General features: G+C 44.3%; 1 protein-coding gene across 2 annotated transcripts in view; it reads right to left on the bottom strand.

Annotated features, from left to right (window-relative positions):
- Nucleotides 1–16,146: 16,146 nt before the first annotated feature.
- The window catches only part of RXRG (retinoid X receptor gamma), a 44,146-nt gene continuing 41,429 nt past the window's right edge, over nucleotides 16,147–18,863 (bottom strand). For both annotated transcript variants that reach the window (XM_082473597.1, XM_082473598.1), the window contains one exon: nucleotides 16,147–16,439. In XM_082473597.1, coding sequence (XP_082329723.1) covers nucleotides 16,292–16,439 — 148 coding nt within the window. In that variant the 3' untranslated portion in view covers nucleotides 16,147–16,291. The remainder of the gene's footprint in view (nucleotides 16,440–18,863) is intronic.

The raw sequence follows: 18,863 nt of genomic DNA, 5'->3' as shown, positions 1-18,863 counted from the left end.
TCCTTTTTGGAACTTTCTGGAATTTTTTTTCAGTATTTTCAATGCACCGTTGGTAGAATCTGTGGATGTGGAACCCACAGATATGGAGGGTGGACCGTGCTAAGACATAGAATTGCCCACTCTTCCCTTTCACACACCTAGGTTTACACTGAACAAACCACCTACCAGTCCTTGAACATGACTCGTGATTTCCTGTTCCCAGAGCCCTGTATATACTGATCTCTCCACCTAGAACACTTCTCTTCTATCCTCCACATCACGAAGTCCTCTCCATCCATGTTTGGTAGAAAAATCCACCCCCCACCCCGCCAAAGATATAGTCATTTCCTAATCCCCAGAACCTTGAATATTACCTTATGTGGCAGAAGAGTGATTAATAATAATCCTGAGAGAAGCACTTTATCCTGGATTGTCTGGGTGGGCCCTGAATGCAATTACATGTATCCTTGGAAGAGGGAGGCAGAGAAATATTCGACAGACACACACAGAGGAGAAGGTGATGTAAAGACAGAGGCAGAGATCAGAGAGATGCAGCCACAAGCCAGGAAATGTCAAGGGTTGCCAGGCATCCACAAGCAGCTAGAAGAGCGATGAGTGGGGTCTCCCGGAGCCTTTGGAGAAAGCACAGCCCTGTCAACACCTTGATTTGGGTCTTCTGGCCTCCAGAACCGCAAGAAAATTAATTTCTATTGTTTTAAGCTCCAAGTTTGTAGTAATTTGTATGGCAGATCGAGGAACTATGATATCATCTTTCAAATCCTTCTCAGACCTCACCTTCTCCATGAAGCCTGCTCTGATTACCTCTGCTGGAAACTGCAGCTCCCTTTTCTGAGCCCCTTTACTCTCTGCCTGTACCTCTTTATGAGACTTGTCATAATCTGTTTCGTAACATGCTTATAAATGTGGATGTCTGGATTTTAAAATCTCTAAGAGCAGGCACCAGGCCTTCTACACCAAAGTGTTTAATTTAAATTCACACATTAATTACTTAGCATGAGCCAGGCTCTGTTCCAGAGACTTAAGCCCTCCATTTGGAGCACATATGTTTTTCCAATTTTTTTATTTTATAAATAATTCATTCATTTAATCAATAAATATATATTTAACACTTACTCTGTGCCAGACACTGTTTGGGGTTCTGGGGGTACAAAGGTAAACAAAATAGATGCTCCTGGTCCTTGACATCCCCCAAATAGTTTTCATTTCTTCATGAGGGAGACAGAAAATAAACAAATATGTATACATTTGTAAGTATTTAATGACAAGAAATGACAAATGTCTTGGAGAATTTCAGAAGTGATATATAAATACATGCTCATTGTGAAAAGAAGTAGAGAAGATGATTATAAAGTAAAAGTACACTTTAGTACCACCTCTAATTCCACTCTGCTCCCAGAAGTAACTATCATTAATAATGTACATCCTTTCTTTTTCCATGCATTTATATATACCATATAAACCCATATACAGTTATTTTTTCATAAATAGAATAGTACTTTATGCATCACCCTGTTACTTGGCATAGAATTTCACATAGAGTAAACGTCTGTTCTACATATAGTGGCTGTTTGATGAGTATTAAATTTCTTAAACTTCTCCAAAGGCCCCCCTAATGCTGAGCATCAAGGCTAGGTCCTTCTGGCCCCTCTGTTAATGGGCATGTGCTCTGGCGAGCCCCTTGGGTACAAAGAAGGGGTGTGAACAAGGCAACAGTCAGCTGCCTGGGAGAGGTTTGGGTGGCTCCTCCTGAAAGGGCACCCGGACTTCAATGTGTAGAGTCTTTTCTGCCCCCCCCCCCCAACTCCACCCTGGCTCCAGCACTCCATCACACAATACTCCCTGGAGATGCAGAAGACTCTGTGTCGAAGATTTGGGACAGCCCCCAGACCAGCCCTTAACCCTGGTCTGAGAAGTGTCATTTATTCCCTCAACAGACATTTGCACAGTAGGTTATATATGGGGTTGGCCAAAAAGTTTGTTTGGGTTTTTCCATAAGATGTTACAGAAAAACCCAAACGAACTTTTTGGCCAACCCAGTACTAACAGTGTGCCAGGCTCTGGTCATGTCTGCTTACAGAATATTCCTAAGAACGGAGCAGAGTGGGATACGAGACAGATAAAGATCCAGGAGTCTGCATCCTGCTTGTCACGTGGTTTCATCTGCCCTGGACAGACTCAGACAGAAACCAGTGGCTGTGACGTCTGCAGCTGCTACAAATGATACACTCCTACATGGGTGGAAAACGCAAGCCAGCCCTGCTCCACGCTGTGGGAAATTTTCCTATTTCCACCGAAGCCTCTTGTTCTCTCTTCTACTGCATCCTGCGGCGCTGCCTAAATGGCTACATTCTGCGTGTGCCTGTGTATGTGTGAGTGGGTGCACGTGCACAGCCTCTCCACACGCTCCATGCTGCGGCACCCATGATAAGGTGGAAAGGCCCTGAAGAACCACTGATTGGAAGGGACACCCCAAAAAGCATTCCTCTGCCTCCAGGAAGACTGTGTCTAGGTCATGGACAATAGCTGGGTGTTTTCCAGTTTTTAAAGCTCTTTGAGGAAATGGAAACATGCCTGATCCCATCCTGGACCAAATTTCAACATACATTTTTGCAGACAAATCAACATCCTAGTGTGTCACCTGAGTTTCTCCTAAACCCCGCCGCCTCCCTGCACTGACCATGTGCCCCCAATAGAAGATTTTGCCTTCTCGTCATTACTGAAAAATTTTCAACTTTGCTTCCAGCTCATTCCTCATATAGGACTAATTTACTTTAGACATTTGACAATTCAATTTTGAAAGGAGAACTACAAGTCACTTTAAAAATACATAGGAAATATTTGTTCATTTTTGTTCAACTTTCATCTTTGCACATTTCCACATTTTTTCTTTTTCTTTTTTTCGCATGTGAATTGGTGCTCTGCAACCCAACTGATGCGCTCCTGAGTCAGCGTCCCTGTTTCTAATTATTGAACATCTAGAAGCAGTTCCAGACAACTGCTCGGCATTACGTTCCCACCACCAAAACCTGAGGGACAGAATTCTTGGTTACAGAATGCCGGAGTTAAGGGTTGAAAGACAACATCCATTATAACCTTCTGTTTTCACTCACTTATAATTGTCCCCAAATTGTCCTTTTGCTCCAAATCATTCTATGCTCTGTTTCCACCCCAGGGATGAAATTGCTTGGAAAGTCTGAACAAAAGTGGTGTAGCCAGTTTGGAACCAGGCAGCTTGGGGGGGGAGAATATTTTTCTTCAGCTTTAAAACAAAGTGTGTCTCCGGCCATGGACAACCCCCAAACAGCTGTCCCCTTATAACATCGGCTCTCCCACGTGGGTGGTCAGCTTTTTTCTAAGGGAGGAAGTGTCTGTGAGTGGAGCGGAAATCCAGAATTTCAAGACAGAAATCATAGGCAATGAAAGTATGGATTTGTGCTTTCTGTTCTACAATTTGGCAATGGTGGTGGGGGGAAGGGCTTATGTTGTATTATCTGCAGAATGCAGGCAGTCCTCTTTCCCTGGGATTAGCTGTCTTATTTCAACAGTGTCTACGTAGCGGTGAATGGTATGTGATTTAAGTGAAGGCGTTCCTGAGTTTGAGTTTAGGTTCCATCCCTTACTAGCTATGTGACCTTGAGTTAGTAATATAGCTTCCCTGAGCTTTTCTATCCTCATCATTAAAATGAGGCTCATGGTGGTACCCACCTCACGGAAGGGCATGGAGGACAGAGTGAGGTCATGTATATAAAGCCCTGAGCCCGGTGTCTGGCATGCCGTGTGTGTGCAGCATAGGTGCCCGGGAGTACAGCAGAGGCAGTCACAGAGAGATAACATAGGTGACTGCAGCTTGCATTTGCCAGTTTTGTTGACATCTTGCTTTTTTGGCCTCTCAGCATCCATTCCCACCTCTTCCGGTGACCATACCTCCGTTTTCATTTCAGTTTAGGAAACCACCCCTATATATTCTCAGCCCCTGTGATTCAGGTGTCGCTGTTCCTACCGCCCTCCCCATGTGTTGTTCTGGAACTCGATCTCAACCAATTAGAGGTTGTGAACGCCTGCTCCAGGATTTCTGCTGGAATAGGGGAAGAGAGAAATACTCTTCTCTTTCTGCCAGGGTCGCTGGTCTGTCAGGATGCCCACTTAGAGCTCCTGGTAAGTCCTCTTTGGTCAAACTTACCAAGAATGGCTCTAACAGAGAGAAAGGCAGACCCAAGAGATGGCACATGGAATTCAAAAGGCACCATCCAGGTGCACGGATCCTGCTGTGCCTAGAGCTGGACCTGCCTTTAGACTTTTCTGCTGGGGAGACAATACATTCCCTTTTTTGCTTAAGTCAGTTTGAGTTGGGTCTCTGTTGTTTACATTGGTCTCATTGGAACAGAAGCTCAAGACTAAAAGCATCCAGCAATTAGGCAGAACCCTTCCTGACATGTTTGGAAGACACACATCCTCTGCCTCTGATTTGCTGGCAGCTTCAGACAAGTGCCTTTACTCTCTAGGTTCTCAGCAGTAAGATCAGGCCACGGTGACGAGTGACCACTGAGGCTCCAGTATCCTGGGAGGCAATGATTTGAGGAAGATAGAGCATGGAGGGGATCAGAGTTCGTCCCTCTGTTTGGGGTCACAGAGGAGAAATTAAGAGCTGGTTTTGAACTCTGGCTGTACTATTCCTGTGTGACCATGGACAAGTTATCAACCTCTCTGAGCCTCATTCTCTTCAACAGTAATACGAAGATATTCAGACTATCTAGTGAGAGGAATTGTCACACTTCCCTCCTCTTCCTAATCTCACATTGCCATCTCAGCCCAAAGCTGAAAGGCTTCTGCTTCTCGACTGGAGATAGAAGTACTGGAAAAACCATTCAGCTTCTCTCTCTGTCCTGTCACTTGTTCCTCCTCATGGAAGGGAGAGCGATTAGTCTGACTGGTGGGAATGGAGCGAGCAGGCACTCGCTCAGCCACGTTACCCTGGATCGGCAACGTGGACCAGCACAGCCCTGGCTTGCTGCCTCGTCCTGTGTGTGTTCAAGTGCGTGAGCCACGTGCTCCAGGGACCCAGGGGATGAACCCTCGAGCAGGGCCACTCGCACCACTTCAGGTGCCCATTCTCCGGCTTCTCCACCTGGGAAGGGGCTGGGGTGAATCAAGTCAGCCTGCACTGTGGATCTGGACGTCTTTAATCCAGGAAGAAAGGCCTGTCATGTCTCCAGTCTAAATCTACCCCTTACAAAGCAGATACTTGGACCCTCACTTGACTCCTGGAGTCTGTGGTGAGGTTAATTTACTACATACTTTAGAATGAGAACATGTTTCTAAAACTTTGGGACGAAAGAGATTTCTGCAACAAGGCTCCAGATTTGCACACCATAGAATGGGAAATGGATGGATTTGACTACACCAAAATTAAAGATTCTGTTCAAGATAATAAATGATATTAGATTGGGAGAACGCACTTGTAACATCTATAGTTTTCAAAGGTATAATACATAAATTATTTAAGGAACTCCTGCCACTCTGTAAGTAAAGGTCAAGAAACACGATAGAGAGCTGGACGAGGGACATATATATTGGGCACTTGCCAAAAAAGAGTAACACCTGCCCCCCACAGGCCAGGCCTAATTTTTAATTAAGATAGGCAACAAGGCAGAAACTTCGAGATCCTTTCAAATTTTAATTCACTTTCCTCTTTAGTCTCTACCCAACACATTATTATTCAACCCAGAGATTTACCATTTGTATTTCAGTCCTCTTCCTGAGATTTACTTTTTCTTGTGCCCAAGCAAACCTGGACCCTTTCCCCAAACAGTTTTAGGGGCCTTACCTGTACCTACGTGTCTGCTTCAGAATGTGAGAGGTGGTTATTCCAGCACCCTCTTAGGGTAGCAATGACTGGCAGTGTTAACAATTAGTCGGAATCCCATTGGTCACCTGAGGCTCATTAAACAAGCAGCCTCCTCTCTGTTCTTTAGCAGCTGCAATGAACAGCAAGCTGGTCCACATTTTGAACAAAATTCCTCATAGGATCTTTGCATGCATGATGTATTCTGTTTGTTGCCAAGATGTGAAATTTATCTCTTGGAGGAAGCATATAAATCTTGCTGTAGTCTATTTAAGTAAAGAGATAACAGGAACAACTTACTGAGCCCATTGGTTTCCGGTGAGAAAGAAAAAAATAATCAATTTTGGGAATGTTGGGGGGCTTTGGGTCACTGAAGAGAATTTGGTCGAGTCCCTTAGAACACTATAAATAGGAAATTCGTGGAAGAGGAAATCTGAATGGCTAAGAAGAACACTGAATGGAGCCCAACTTTTTCAGTAATCAGAGAAAGGAAATTCAGAGAAAAGTCTCACTTGATGTGCAACACACAGACAAAATTAAGAATTTGACCAAATGCAAGGAAGGATGTGTAGAAATGGGCCGCTCAAGCACTGGTGGTAGCATATATTGGTGAAATTCTTAGAGAGCAGGGTGGAAGTATGAGTGAAATGAACATGTGACTACAATTAGGCAAGTCCTGCCACTGGGATACGCCCCAGAGAAACTCCCATACAGGTAAACAAGGAGACTCTGAGCAAGAGTGCCTGTCATGGGAAAGGATTCTAGACCACTGACGACTCTACTGGAATAGTGTGCAGCAATCAGAAGGAATTGGCTAGACCTACGTAGAGCATCATTGATGGATCTCAAAGCATAATGCTGAGTAAAACAAAGAAGAAGGAATCAAAAGGAGATTGATAGCAAAAAAACCATTCATGTACATTTAAAAAAACTTATTGAAGTATAGTTGATGTACAATGTTGCATTAATTTCTGCTGTACAGCAAAGTGACTCAGTTATGCATATATATATTCTTTTCCATTATGGTTTTTCACAGGATATTGAATATAGTTCCCTGTGCTATACAGTAGGACCTTGTTGTTTATCCATGTACATTTTTAAAACATACAAAACAATACTATATATTTCCCATATATGTCATATGTAGACATAACAAATGGAAGGTGGATTTTCAAGGACCTACTATAAATACATAAGAAGAGGGTACCTTTGGGAGTATTTCTATTTGAGATAGCAGATGAAGGGGAAAAAGAAAGAAAAGAGGTGCCTTGAATGGTCTTCTTTGCCATCTATTGAGAAGGATAAAGTCAGTTATGTCCACTGGGGTTAGAAACCAGCTATATGGCTCTATCATTTGACAGAACACTAACCCATAGTAGGTGCAGGTGCTCAATTAATAATTTAACAATTTTTAATCTATTTGTTTTATCCTTTAAATTCGGGACTTTCTAAGATATAGGATCTTTCAGAATTTTCTCTGGAATCAGTGCTGAGAGCTCAGGGTGATCCCCTGCTTCCTTATAAGGTCATGAAATAAAATATCAATCAATTTCTAAAAGACATTATTGATTCAGTGAGGTAGAGAGAACCTTAGAGATCTTCTTGTCAGAATCTTTGACCCTGCCCAGGAGGGATCTGAAGTCCTGAGGGGTCCAGTGACTGCCCAAGGTCAGACACGGAGCCTGCTGCCTGTGGCCAGAGGGGGACCCCAGTCCTCTGACTCCTTGTCCTTTGCTTTTTTTCCACCAGGTAGCCTGACGTTAGCATTGCTACCTCCAAGTGTGCCACGACTTCAGCTTGCTCTGAATGTCCATGTCTGTCTCTGCACACTTGGGAAGGGTTGATCTAGCACTTTAACACTCTACACTGCAATTGGCACATGGCCTCTACAGGAAAAGAGCAACAGACCCTATAACACAGTCCCATTGAAGACTCACATTCAGTCACTCTCAAAAGTCCCCAGTTCTACCTCTCAGAAAGAAGTCTAATTGTCAGTGTTGCCATGGGAACGTCCCTTGTTGCAATGAACCAGTCCTGACGTGGCCTTGTCCTGGGACTCCATATGTAATATTGGTGGCTTAGCAGCTACAGGTCTGTGTTTCGTTCACCCAGAAGATTGTTCCTTCCCAGCTTAGACGAACTCCTGTTTCTAAGCATTCTCCATGAGATTCTCCATTCTTTCTTCTTTGAGATTCCTCTTCTGAGCCCATTTCTCCGGAAGCTAAACCTCCATTGAGTGAGTGCATATTTGACCTTCTGAGTCCACTTGAGGTTCGTTTTTCAAACTATTATTTGTTTTCCATTTAAAAAATCCCGCCCCTCCTAGAAGCCGCTTTCTCCGGAAAGTGACTGTGATGCTCCGAGCCGGCAGCAGAGGGCGCCCATGCCTAACAATCTTGGCACTGAACGTTCAGCTGGGGCTGAGCGGGTTACAAGCCTCCCGCAGCTGCGCTGACCGAGAAGATCCTCCCCTGGGGGCCTGGACCTGGGCCAGCTCAGTGTGGTCGGAGATGGCTGTGCGCTCCAAAACTGTCACGAGAGACATTTCCATGGAGTTTTCCATGGAGAGGGGTGAGGGTCCTTTCCCAGATTCTCCTTCCTGCCTGCCTTGGGGAAAGGGGGAGGGGAGTGCTTTCTATTCTGTTCCCTGCTCAGTCCCTCCCAGGAACGCCCTAAATTAATCCTGTATCAGGGGCCCCAATCTTTCTCCAGGGGGGAAGGCATTATTGGTTTTTTGCCTGAAATCTTGAGATCATTTAGGGGAAGCATCCTCCAGGGCCTGAGTCCCAGTCTTTTGAATTACATCAGTGGTGACAAATTAGTACTCACATAGGGTATATTTGATTTTTTTGGAAGCAGCCAAATCTATTAAATAAGGGATGAAATAAAGCTGGAGGTACGAAAGTACAGAGCCCAGGACCTAGTGTATAGTGGGTTCTGGATAGATGGGGGTGACGTGAATCTGGGTCCTCTGGTAGTTATTGCAGTTGTCATTTAATGAGCTTTTGATTTAGAACAATGAGACCATTTTTCTTAGGTGACCTCTAAATCAGTTCTGAAGACAAATGTAAAAGAGAACTATCCAAAGAATATATCATTGCAGCCAAAGTTTCGAAGATTTCAAACATAAATGTGATTTGTTTGCCCAAGTCCCACATGTATTAAAAAACACTTTATTATTTTATATTTGCTTATTGTATTTATCAATCCCTTAACCTACGTGTATTTCTTGGACATCAAATACAAAGGTAGTGCTGAAGATATAGGACCAGAGACCTTGGAGTTCAGTGGCACTTGCTCTCCATTGGCAGTGAGGGTGGCTGAGGTCCTTATACTGCCCACCTGGAGGTCCTGGGGCAAGTCATGAATCTCTAGGGTCTCAGTTTCTTCATCTTTAAGATGGGGATAACAAGAGCTCCCCTGCCTATTTCTCTGAGCCCAGATTACAATTGCAGACCTTTATGTGCTTTGTGAACTCCAAAATGCTATAGACATTTCATTTCTTAGTATCCTGTGATCTTTGTGCTTTCTATTTTCTCAATTATAAGCTCCTTGAAGGCAAAGAACGTGCCTCAACTTCCTGGTCACTGCCCACCATGCCATGAAGAGTAACTCGGAAGACAGTGGGGACCTTATACCTTCTGTTAACAGTCTACCCAAGGCTGGTTTTCTGACTCGTGGCTCCAATGGGGAGGTTCCTGGGCTTGCTATGGGACTTCTACTTGCGACGGGCTGCCATCTATTGGGAATGAAGCCAAAGGTACCAATCCCACTAAACATATTTTGAACACCACCTTGCACTCTGCTCAGAGTTGTTGTGGATACATAGTTGAATCAGACATGATCTCTGCTCTCAAAGAGTTTACAAGTAAAGTGGATAGTACATACAAATGGCCAATAATGCAGAACACCATGTTAGTATAATCAAAATGGAGGCCCCAAATAACGATAAAATTACAAAGACAGAGAGACCAGGACAAGCTTCCTAGGGATGTTGCATTTGAGCTGGCCTTAGAGGATGAATAGGCCTTGGATAAGTGCAACTGGTGCAGAAGTCGTGCCAGGCAGAGAAGACAATCTGAGCAAAGACATAGTCAGCAGGTTGTTGGAAAAAGATTACACTGGGGGGAAGTGAGCGCTGGGCGACGTGTAAGAAAGAGAAAGCTGGCAAGTTTTGCCTTGGGACCTAGCCTTGGGGAGCCTTGATTGTCCTGCTAGAAAGCCTGGGCTCATCTCAGAAGTGAAATGAAATCATTACAGCTGATGCACTCGGCCGAAGGGCTCAGATGGGCCATCTGGGCTGACTCCGAGGGGAAAGTGGGCATGGCATTGCCAAGGCAACCAAAGAAGGCAGAGTCAAGGTGCCTCGACTGGTGCAGGCTGGCCCCAGTTTTGACCAGTGCAGTGGTACTGTGAAGCCTCTAACGTCAGTGGGATATAGACAGGAAAGGGCTTTCTTTCTTCCAGCCACAGCCTCCAAACTGCCCTGTGGTATCTCCTTTCTTTGCCCACTGATGGTGCCTCAGGCAATGCTTAGAACATTTCACTTTGGTTGTTAAAAATCCAGTCAAATCTGAACTTCAGTCTTGCACTGAATTCAAAGTCCCTTCCCATCGGCCTGACCGCTGGCCCAGGGACCTGCTCTGGGAGGAAGGTGAGGACTACTCCTTCACTCTTCCTCCACTTTTCTCCCTCCTTCCTCTCCTGGGTCTCCCTTCCCTCTCTCCACCAGGGAATCGGGGCCCTGGAGAAAGGATGGGAAGACAGGGAAGGTTCTTAAGAAAGTTCTTAAGGATGAAGTGCTATCAGTGCCTTCGTGTAGCAAGTCCCCGCCAGATGTCTCTTGTTAGGGGCATATGTGAGTTCTTCAAGAGGCCCCACTGGGATGTTACGCTGCCCAGTAACCAGGTATGGCCAATGCATGCTCAGCTTGACCTCCAGTTTGAGATGATGTCAATCTCTGTTTGACCCTTAGTCACTGCCTATAGGAGTTCAACCAGTGGCCTCTTACTAAGGGGGTCCCTTGAAATTGACTGGCCGTCCCCTTGAACTTGGTACCTTTAGGGTATTCTAAGCATGACTTTCTTCCAGGATATTCACTTGACTGAAAGAAAATAATGCATCCTGACCATACCAAGTACGGGGGGTAAGGCGTGCACTGCTGCCCTCTCTCTCTACCCCACCATCACCCTCAAGATGGACTCCTGTCTTCAGAGTGCTCTAGTCAAGAAGAAGGCATCAGTCTGTATGTTCACAGGTATCTCCTCTCCAAGCACTCTCTCACCCCCATCAAGGTGGCTCTGTGTTTCTGCCACTCAGCAAGCATCCAGCCAGGAGCGAGGGACCAGCCTCCCCTTCTCGTAGGTACCTGCATCCAGTCTCAGTGAAGGGGTTCTTTTCTGTCCCCTTCACTTGGCTTGGATATGGGGGTCCCTTCCCCCTCCTGGGCCCCCTGAAGGGGTGGGGTAAAGCCACAGCATTGCCCCCGAGTACCCCTTATTCTTAAATTTCAATCCTCTATGAATATTGGCTCAAGAAGTATAGGGTAAAAGTCACAGAATCGGCTCAACATTTTTTTTCTTTTATTAAAGTATAGTTGCTGTACAATATTATGTAAGTTACATGTGTACAATATAGTGTTTCACAAGTTTTAAAGGTTATACTCCATTTATAGTTATTATAAAATATTGGCTCTATTCCCTGTGTTGTACAATTAATATTTGTAGCTTATTTTATACCCAATAGTTTGTATCTCTTAATCCCTTACCCCTGTATTGCCCCTGCTCCCTGCCACAGCCACTGGTAGCCACTAGTTTGTTCCCTATATCTGTGAGTCTGCTTCTTTTTTGTTATATTCACCAGTTTGTTTTATTTTAGATTCCACATGTAAGTGATATCATACAGTATTTGGCTTTTTCTGTCTGACTTATTTCACTTAGCATAATGCCCTCCAAGTCCATCCATGTTGCTTCATATGGCAAAATTTCATTCCTTTTTATGGCCAGTAGTATTCCATTGTATATATACCACACCTTCTTTAACCATTCATCTGTTGATGGACACTTGGGTTGCTTCCATACCTTGGCTATTGTAAATAATGCTGCCATGAACACTGGGGTGCATATATCTTTTCAAATTAGTGTTTTTGTTTTTTACAGATATATACCAAGGAGTGGAATTGCTGGGTCATATCGTAGTTCTATCTTTAAATTTTTGAGGAACCTCCATACTGTTTTCCACAGTGGCTGCACCAATTTACATTCCCACAAATACCATACATCAGTTCATCTATCTTAATAAGTCCTGTGTGGAAGCATCTAGTAGTTCCTCTTTAGACTATGAGGGGACCTCCTGGCCTCACCTTGGGGCTTGAGCCAAAATTGTAAAACAATAGGAAAATTCCATTCCATTTTCTGTTCCATTAGTGATGTGTGAGGGCAGAGTCCCACTGTCAGCACGATTGACATTTGGGGGCTGATAGTTCTTTGTTGTAGGGGCGGCCCCGTGTGTCATAGATGTTTAGCAGCATCCCTGGCATCTACCCAATAGATCTCCCCCGGTTGTGACAACCTCTTCAGACATTGCTAAACCTCCCATCCCCTGGGGGGCGGGGAGGTAGCCAAATTGCCTCCCGATGAGAACTACTGCCTAACAGAAAAAAGGAAGTCATTGAAAGTTTTTGAGCAAGGAAGTAACATAAAATTATCATCAAATATCATTTGATTGGTTTCACCGAATGATATGGACAGGAGCGGCCAAGGCCAAGAAATGTGTGCTGTGCAAATGGCATCTTTTTAATAATCCCTCATAAGGTACAACATTATATACATTACATTATCTCACTCATTTCCACAGCCACTATCTGAGGAAGGCAGGGGACCGTGTTTCACTGATGAAGTGTAAACACAGAGGAAGAGGCTAATATGGGGAGCCATCAGGCTGAAGAATAAGGGTTCGGAGGAGAGAAGTGGAGAGGGGGTTTTCCATGGAGTCTGGGACTTTCTTTTCAGAGCAGGAATCCTGTAGAAAATATCTGGATCAGTAATAATAGGTACTGTAACTGAAATTAATTGAGAGCTGACCATGGGCTGTGTGTCTCATAGATCCCCCACTTAAGTCTCTCAATAAGCCCCGTGAGCAGGTAATATTATTATTCCCAGGTTACAAAGTCTAAGTTTGCAAAGACTAAGTTCCAGGAGGTTAAGTCATGTGCCGAAGGTCACTCAGTGATCAGAGATGGAATTTGAATGGAAGCCACTGGGCTGACTCCAGAGCCCTTGTTTATAACCAGGGCAACATCCTAAACTAGTTTCCAGCATGTAACTCAGAACATAGGCTCTACAGTTTCCAAACCTCTTCCTCTTGTGTAGCCTTCGCAGCTCACACAAGGCTCTCCCATGTGATGTGTAGTGTCAGCACTGATAGGTAAGTGGGGCCTTAGTCCCATTTTACTGATGAAGATACAAACTAGAATACAGGGGTTAAACCAAAACTAGAAACCAGAATGGCGTGATTCTTTGCACGGTACGTTGGATGATCCTGACCAGAATGTGGAATAGAACGTTCTGTAATCTCAGAACCAGAGATTAAGTTTTAACTACAGTCTCACACTTCAGAAGAAAATTAACTAATACTTTTGCCCATCTTCTATGCCAGATACTGTGATAAAAGCTTTGCACACATTATCTATATCATCTTGGCAGGAATCCTAGGGCAAAGAGTATAATTATCCCAATTTACAGAGCAGGTCATTGAGGCTTGGCAAGACTGATGTCCATCACGAATGGCAAAGTCAGGACTCAAACTCAAGTATGTCTTGTGCCAAGGCACATACAGCCTGTTACACTGGGCTTCCTGCATCTTTTTATCTTTTATCCTTACGAGGTAGGTATTATTATCTGATGTTTGCAAATAAGGGAAAGAAAGAAGAGCCAGAAAGGTGAAGCAACTTCCCCCCAAGCACAAGACCACCAGCAGGTGGATCCTGGAGCCAGGCTCTGGCTGGCTGTGTCCAGAATCCATACTCTTCACCCCGGAGTCTTGGGTCTCGGCTCCATGAGAACTCTTGGGAACACAAGACTGACTCCCCTGATGTTGTTATCTGTGTAAGTCAGCCTGGGGAGTATGGGGCTGTGAGTCTCAGGGAACATTAATCAGCATTGTTGGGACGATCTGTTCTCTCCACGAGCCGACTCCTCTTGTCGGTGACGTGAGCTGAATGAGGAAAGTCTCTCATCCGGGGTGTAGGCTCTAGAAGCTTCTCGTAGCTGCTGTGGATCAGAGCCTTAAAGAATATTGAACATTCACTCAGTTGCTCATCCTGGGGTGTGAGGGGGACCAGGTCAGGAAGGAGGTGGCCTTAGGGACCCCGAATGTCATGGGACAAGCCTGGGGAGAGATGCCTGACCAGCTCCTGCCTAACTCAGCGTGTTCTGGGGCAACGATTCCAGGAGACACCACGTGATCTATGTTCAGACGCCCTGCTGGGCATTCATCAGCCTGAATTTTGCTCCAGGCAAGAGCTAGGGTTCAGTGAGGAAGGGATCAAAGATTGGAATGGAACTCGGGTTACCACACCTGGGGCATGATGGGTTTCCATGGAAGCCCCATGCTACCTATAAGGCAGCTGAAGGTGTCCAGTGAGTTATGCTGGCAGAGGGAAGAGGTCAGGGAGCCCAGCATTAAATTCTAGTCTCCTCCCACCCCAATCATTTTCATCACGGTTCACAAATAAATGCAGATGAAAAACAAAACGAAAAAAACAGCATAATTGATTTTAATTCCATTGCTTAATGTCCAAGTCTAAGGAATCCCTAAACTTTTCTTTCCCAGGAATAAAGCAATTTTTATTTCTCCAAAATTGCATGATCACTGATGAATATATTTGGACTGGAGAGTTAGCCCTGGGGTTTTTCTGAGAGGACAAGTTGCTGATGCGGAATGACGCAGCTGCCATCACAAAAACCTTTAGGGAATTCTTTCCAGTTGTGTGGAACCCAATTCAACAACACACTTTTACTATGTGCCTATTGCATGCCAGACCCCAGGTCAGGTTCTGGTGGTATGAAGAAGGTAAGCCATGTGCGGCTGTTCAGGTTGCATACTCTACAACCCTAAGGGGCATAGAATTGTGTATCCATTAAGTCCTGTTTCTGCAGATGGCAGGAAGGTGACTTGAGCAAGATGGGCTGTATAGGCTGGCTGTGACGTCAGTTAGACACAGTTTCTACCCTCAAGGGGGTCACTGTCCAGCAGACAGCAGGGCTCTAAGACACTAGATGATCACAGGCTAGAAGCTGGAAGAGATTTTCTCTCTTCCCCTTTTAACACATTATTGACCGGGGGATTTTTGCAGAAACTAATGCCTGTGGCCAGCAATTTGTTATGTAAGTGAATATTGTAACACTCCGGTCAACAATGTTTGGGTAACAAAAGACGTATTAATATGTCTCTGGTCAGTAAGTTGTTAAGAATAGGCTACATATAGTTAGATAATGATGGAAAACAAATTTGGTGCACTCTGGTCTTTTTGTTATTGTTGCTAGTTAAGGCCAGAAAATCCATTCCTTTACCATTACCAAAATCCATTACCACCTCCCACCAACTCCCAGGACCCGTGCCTTCCCCCATCAAGAGCACATCTTCTCTAACCTAAATAGGAAAAGAATTTGAAGAATAGATACATGTGTATGTATAACTGAATCACTTTGCTGTACACCTGAAACTAACACAACATTGTTAATCAACTATGCTCCAATATAAAATAAAAATTAAAAAAAAAAGAACATCTACTCTTGCCCTTATACTCCATTGCCCCCAGACGGGACAAGGCTGTTAGTACTCATTATTCTTAGGAGGAAAAGAGCAACAAACAAACAAACAAAAAAAAAACCAAGCTGGCTCTGAAAGACAATGTTTCTTCCCAATCTCTCCAGGGACTACCCTGGGGCAAAGCTAGCTGTGCCCAGCTTAGACATGGGGTATCTAACTGTGGGATTTATTGTTTCAGGACCCCAGCCCCATCCCCCATTCCTAACCCCCCATACCTTTCCTCCCACCTCTGAGATAACTGCCCTGCTGCACAATAATTCACCCCATGCTCCAAGCAGTGCCAATATCACATATATTACTTTATTATTTGGTCATTGGCTTTCCAATGCAAGTGAAAAAATAATTTAAACTAATTATATGTACAGAGGCTTGGTTAGTTTTCCCAAGAACTTCCAGAAAGATCCCCAGCCCCTTAGATAGCAAAGAAGGGTTACCGTTAACATCTATACAAAACTCCACCTATAAAAGTCGCATGTGTAGAAAGGTTTCTTTATTATAAGCATCACGTTTGGGGAACAGGAAGGGTTGGGGGTGGGAGGTGGAGGAACGTGTGCAGGGGGGTGGTCCACACACACCTGCCCTGACTAGTCCTGTGTAGGAGGCTGTGTCTGGTGAGGCTCAGGTGATCTGCAGCGGGGTCTCCAACATCTCCATTAGGAAGGTGTCAATGGGTGTGTCCCCGATGAGCTTGAAGAAGAAGAGGTGCTCCAGGCATTTCAAGCCGATGGAGCGCAAGGCTGGGAGGCGCAGCAGCAGCTTGGCAAACCTGTGGAGAAGCAAGGAGACATTAAGAACTGGGGGACCGGCATGCACGGGGCAGCTGCTGGCAGGGAGCAGCTGCTGGCATGAGGCAGCTCATTTGGTCTTCTTGACCAATCTGTGATTAGAAGAAAGAGCCTGGTTGGGGAGACTAAGGCAGCTGGAGAACCTCTAATTCTGGAGAGCTTCAGAAATAGGCTAGAGGTCTTGTTATGCTTCTTAAAGGTGGAAGTTGGATCCTGTGACCTCTTGAGAATCTCTTGAATTCTGTGGCCGCATCCCAGAATTGCCCTCAGCACCCCCATTCGTGGTGGGCAAGAGGAAGGGCCAGCCTGCTTATGCTGACTCACATCTCCAACCTTAACCAGCTGGTGTTCCTCACATTCTCTGTGCCTGGGGGTTCCTGGGAAGATTTGCCAAAGCATTTAGAACAGCACAGCACGGCGGATGTGCAGGATCCACAGGGGCTCTCGCCATTGGCTGAACGTGTTTGTGTACAAACCACGCACCAGGCACTGAGATAGGTTCTGGGATCCAGGATGAGCCCCCCCACTCTCAGGACCAGCAGTTCTCATCTCCTCGCTGGACTATGCCTTTCCTCATACCACACTTACTTTAAGCAATGCGACCTCAATGTGCCTCAGTTTCCACATTTCTGTTACCCGTTTATAACCACTTTGTATATCAACTTCGTAGTCTGTGCTTACTTTTATTTTGTTTTGTTTATTTTTAATTTTTTTGCCTAAGTGTGACTTTCTTTTTTAAATTTTTTGAAAAGTTTTATTGAAATATAGTTGATTTACAATGTTGTGTTAGTTTCAGGTGTACAGCAAAGTGACTCCATTTTATATATATATATATATATATATATATATATATATATATATATATATATATATATATATATATTCTTTTTTAGATTCTTTTCCATTATAGGTTATTACAAGATATTGAATATAGTTCCCTGTGCTATATAGTGGTCCTTGTTGGTTGTCTGTTTTATATATATTAGTGTGTATATTTGAATCCCAAACTCCTAATTTATCCCTCCGCCCTCTTTCACCTTTGGTAACCATAAGTTTCTTTTCTATGTCTGTGAGTCTATTTTTGTTTTGTAAATAAGTTCGTTTATATCAATTGTTTAGATTCCACATATAATCAGTGTCATATATTTGTCTTTCTCTGTCTGATTTACTTCACTTAGTATGATAATCTCTAGCCACTACGGAGAATAGTATGCAGGTTCCTTAAAAAACTAAAAATAGAGCTACCATACGATCCAGCAATCCCATTCCTGGGCATATATCTGGAGAAAATTCTAATTCAAAAAGATTCATGCACCCCAATGTTCATTGCAGCACTATTTACAATAGCCAAGACATGGAAGCAACCTAAATGTCCATCAGCAGATGAATGGATAAAAAAGATGTGGGGGGGTGTGTGTATATACACACACACACACACACACACACACACACACACAATGGAATACTACTCAACCATAAAGAATAATGAAATAATGCCATTTGCAGCAACATGGATGTGCTTACCTTTCAGTTAGGAAGAGAGAGAGACAGAAAATAGTAGCCTTCACCCCTGAGGGGCCCACAGTCTGGAGAGATAATACACACACCCATGCATACACACACACTCACATATGCCTCCCACACATGTGCACACACAGCCCCTCACCACTCTCACACATACACACACGTGTGCACACACACTCACTCTTATACACCCTCACACACATGAGCTTGCACATATTCACACGTGTAAAAGTATACACACACATTCTCCTCCATTCTCACCTGCCCTCACACACTGGTACACACACACACACACACACACACTCTTCTATAATTAAGGACCTTAGCTGTGAGGCTCACCAAAGGGAAAGAGACTAGTGTGTGAAGGAAGTAGCCTCACACACACAGGGTCCCTCTCAGGCTCCTCAACCTGCCTCACTTCCAACACGCTTCTGTGGTCCTTCTTCATCTCTCAAAATCCTTTTTGCCAGTGAAGCTTATTTTTAATGTTATTAATGATAATGACTGGAAATCAAATAACTCTACTCACAATTTCCAATAAAAAGTACAGGAATTGAAATCTTGTTAGTCACGGTGGCCTTAAATCAGCAACTTCCGGTTGGGCCGGACCTTCACTGGACGTCACAACGTTATTTCACGAGAAGTTTTCAAATTGGAGTTTTAATACTCCTCGAAAATGCGTATAGGTCTATATTCATGCCGAAAGAAGTTTTAAGGAAATGTGGCAATATAAGAAGAACAGAGTGGCACCATCTAAAAAGGTAAGAATTACCTCCCTACATGGAAAAGTTAAAGGTCTATACCAAGGCCAACACCAACCTTCAAAACGTTTGGTTAGAAAACCTCTGAGTGGGACTTCCCTGGCGGTCCAGTGGTTAGGG

The sequence above is a fragment of the Balaenoptera physalus genome (assembly GCF_965194825.1).
Source record: "Balaenoptera physalus genome assembly, chromosome: 1".
In the NCBI taxonomy this organism is placed as follows: domain Eukaryota; kingdom Metazoa; phylum Chordata; class Mammalia; order Artiodactyla; family Balaenopteridae; genus Balaenoptera; species Balaenoptera physalus.
This window is presented reverse-complemented; position numbering and strand designations above follow the sequence as displayed.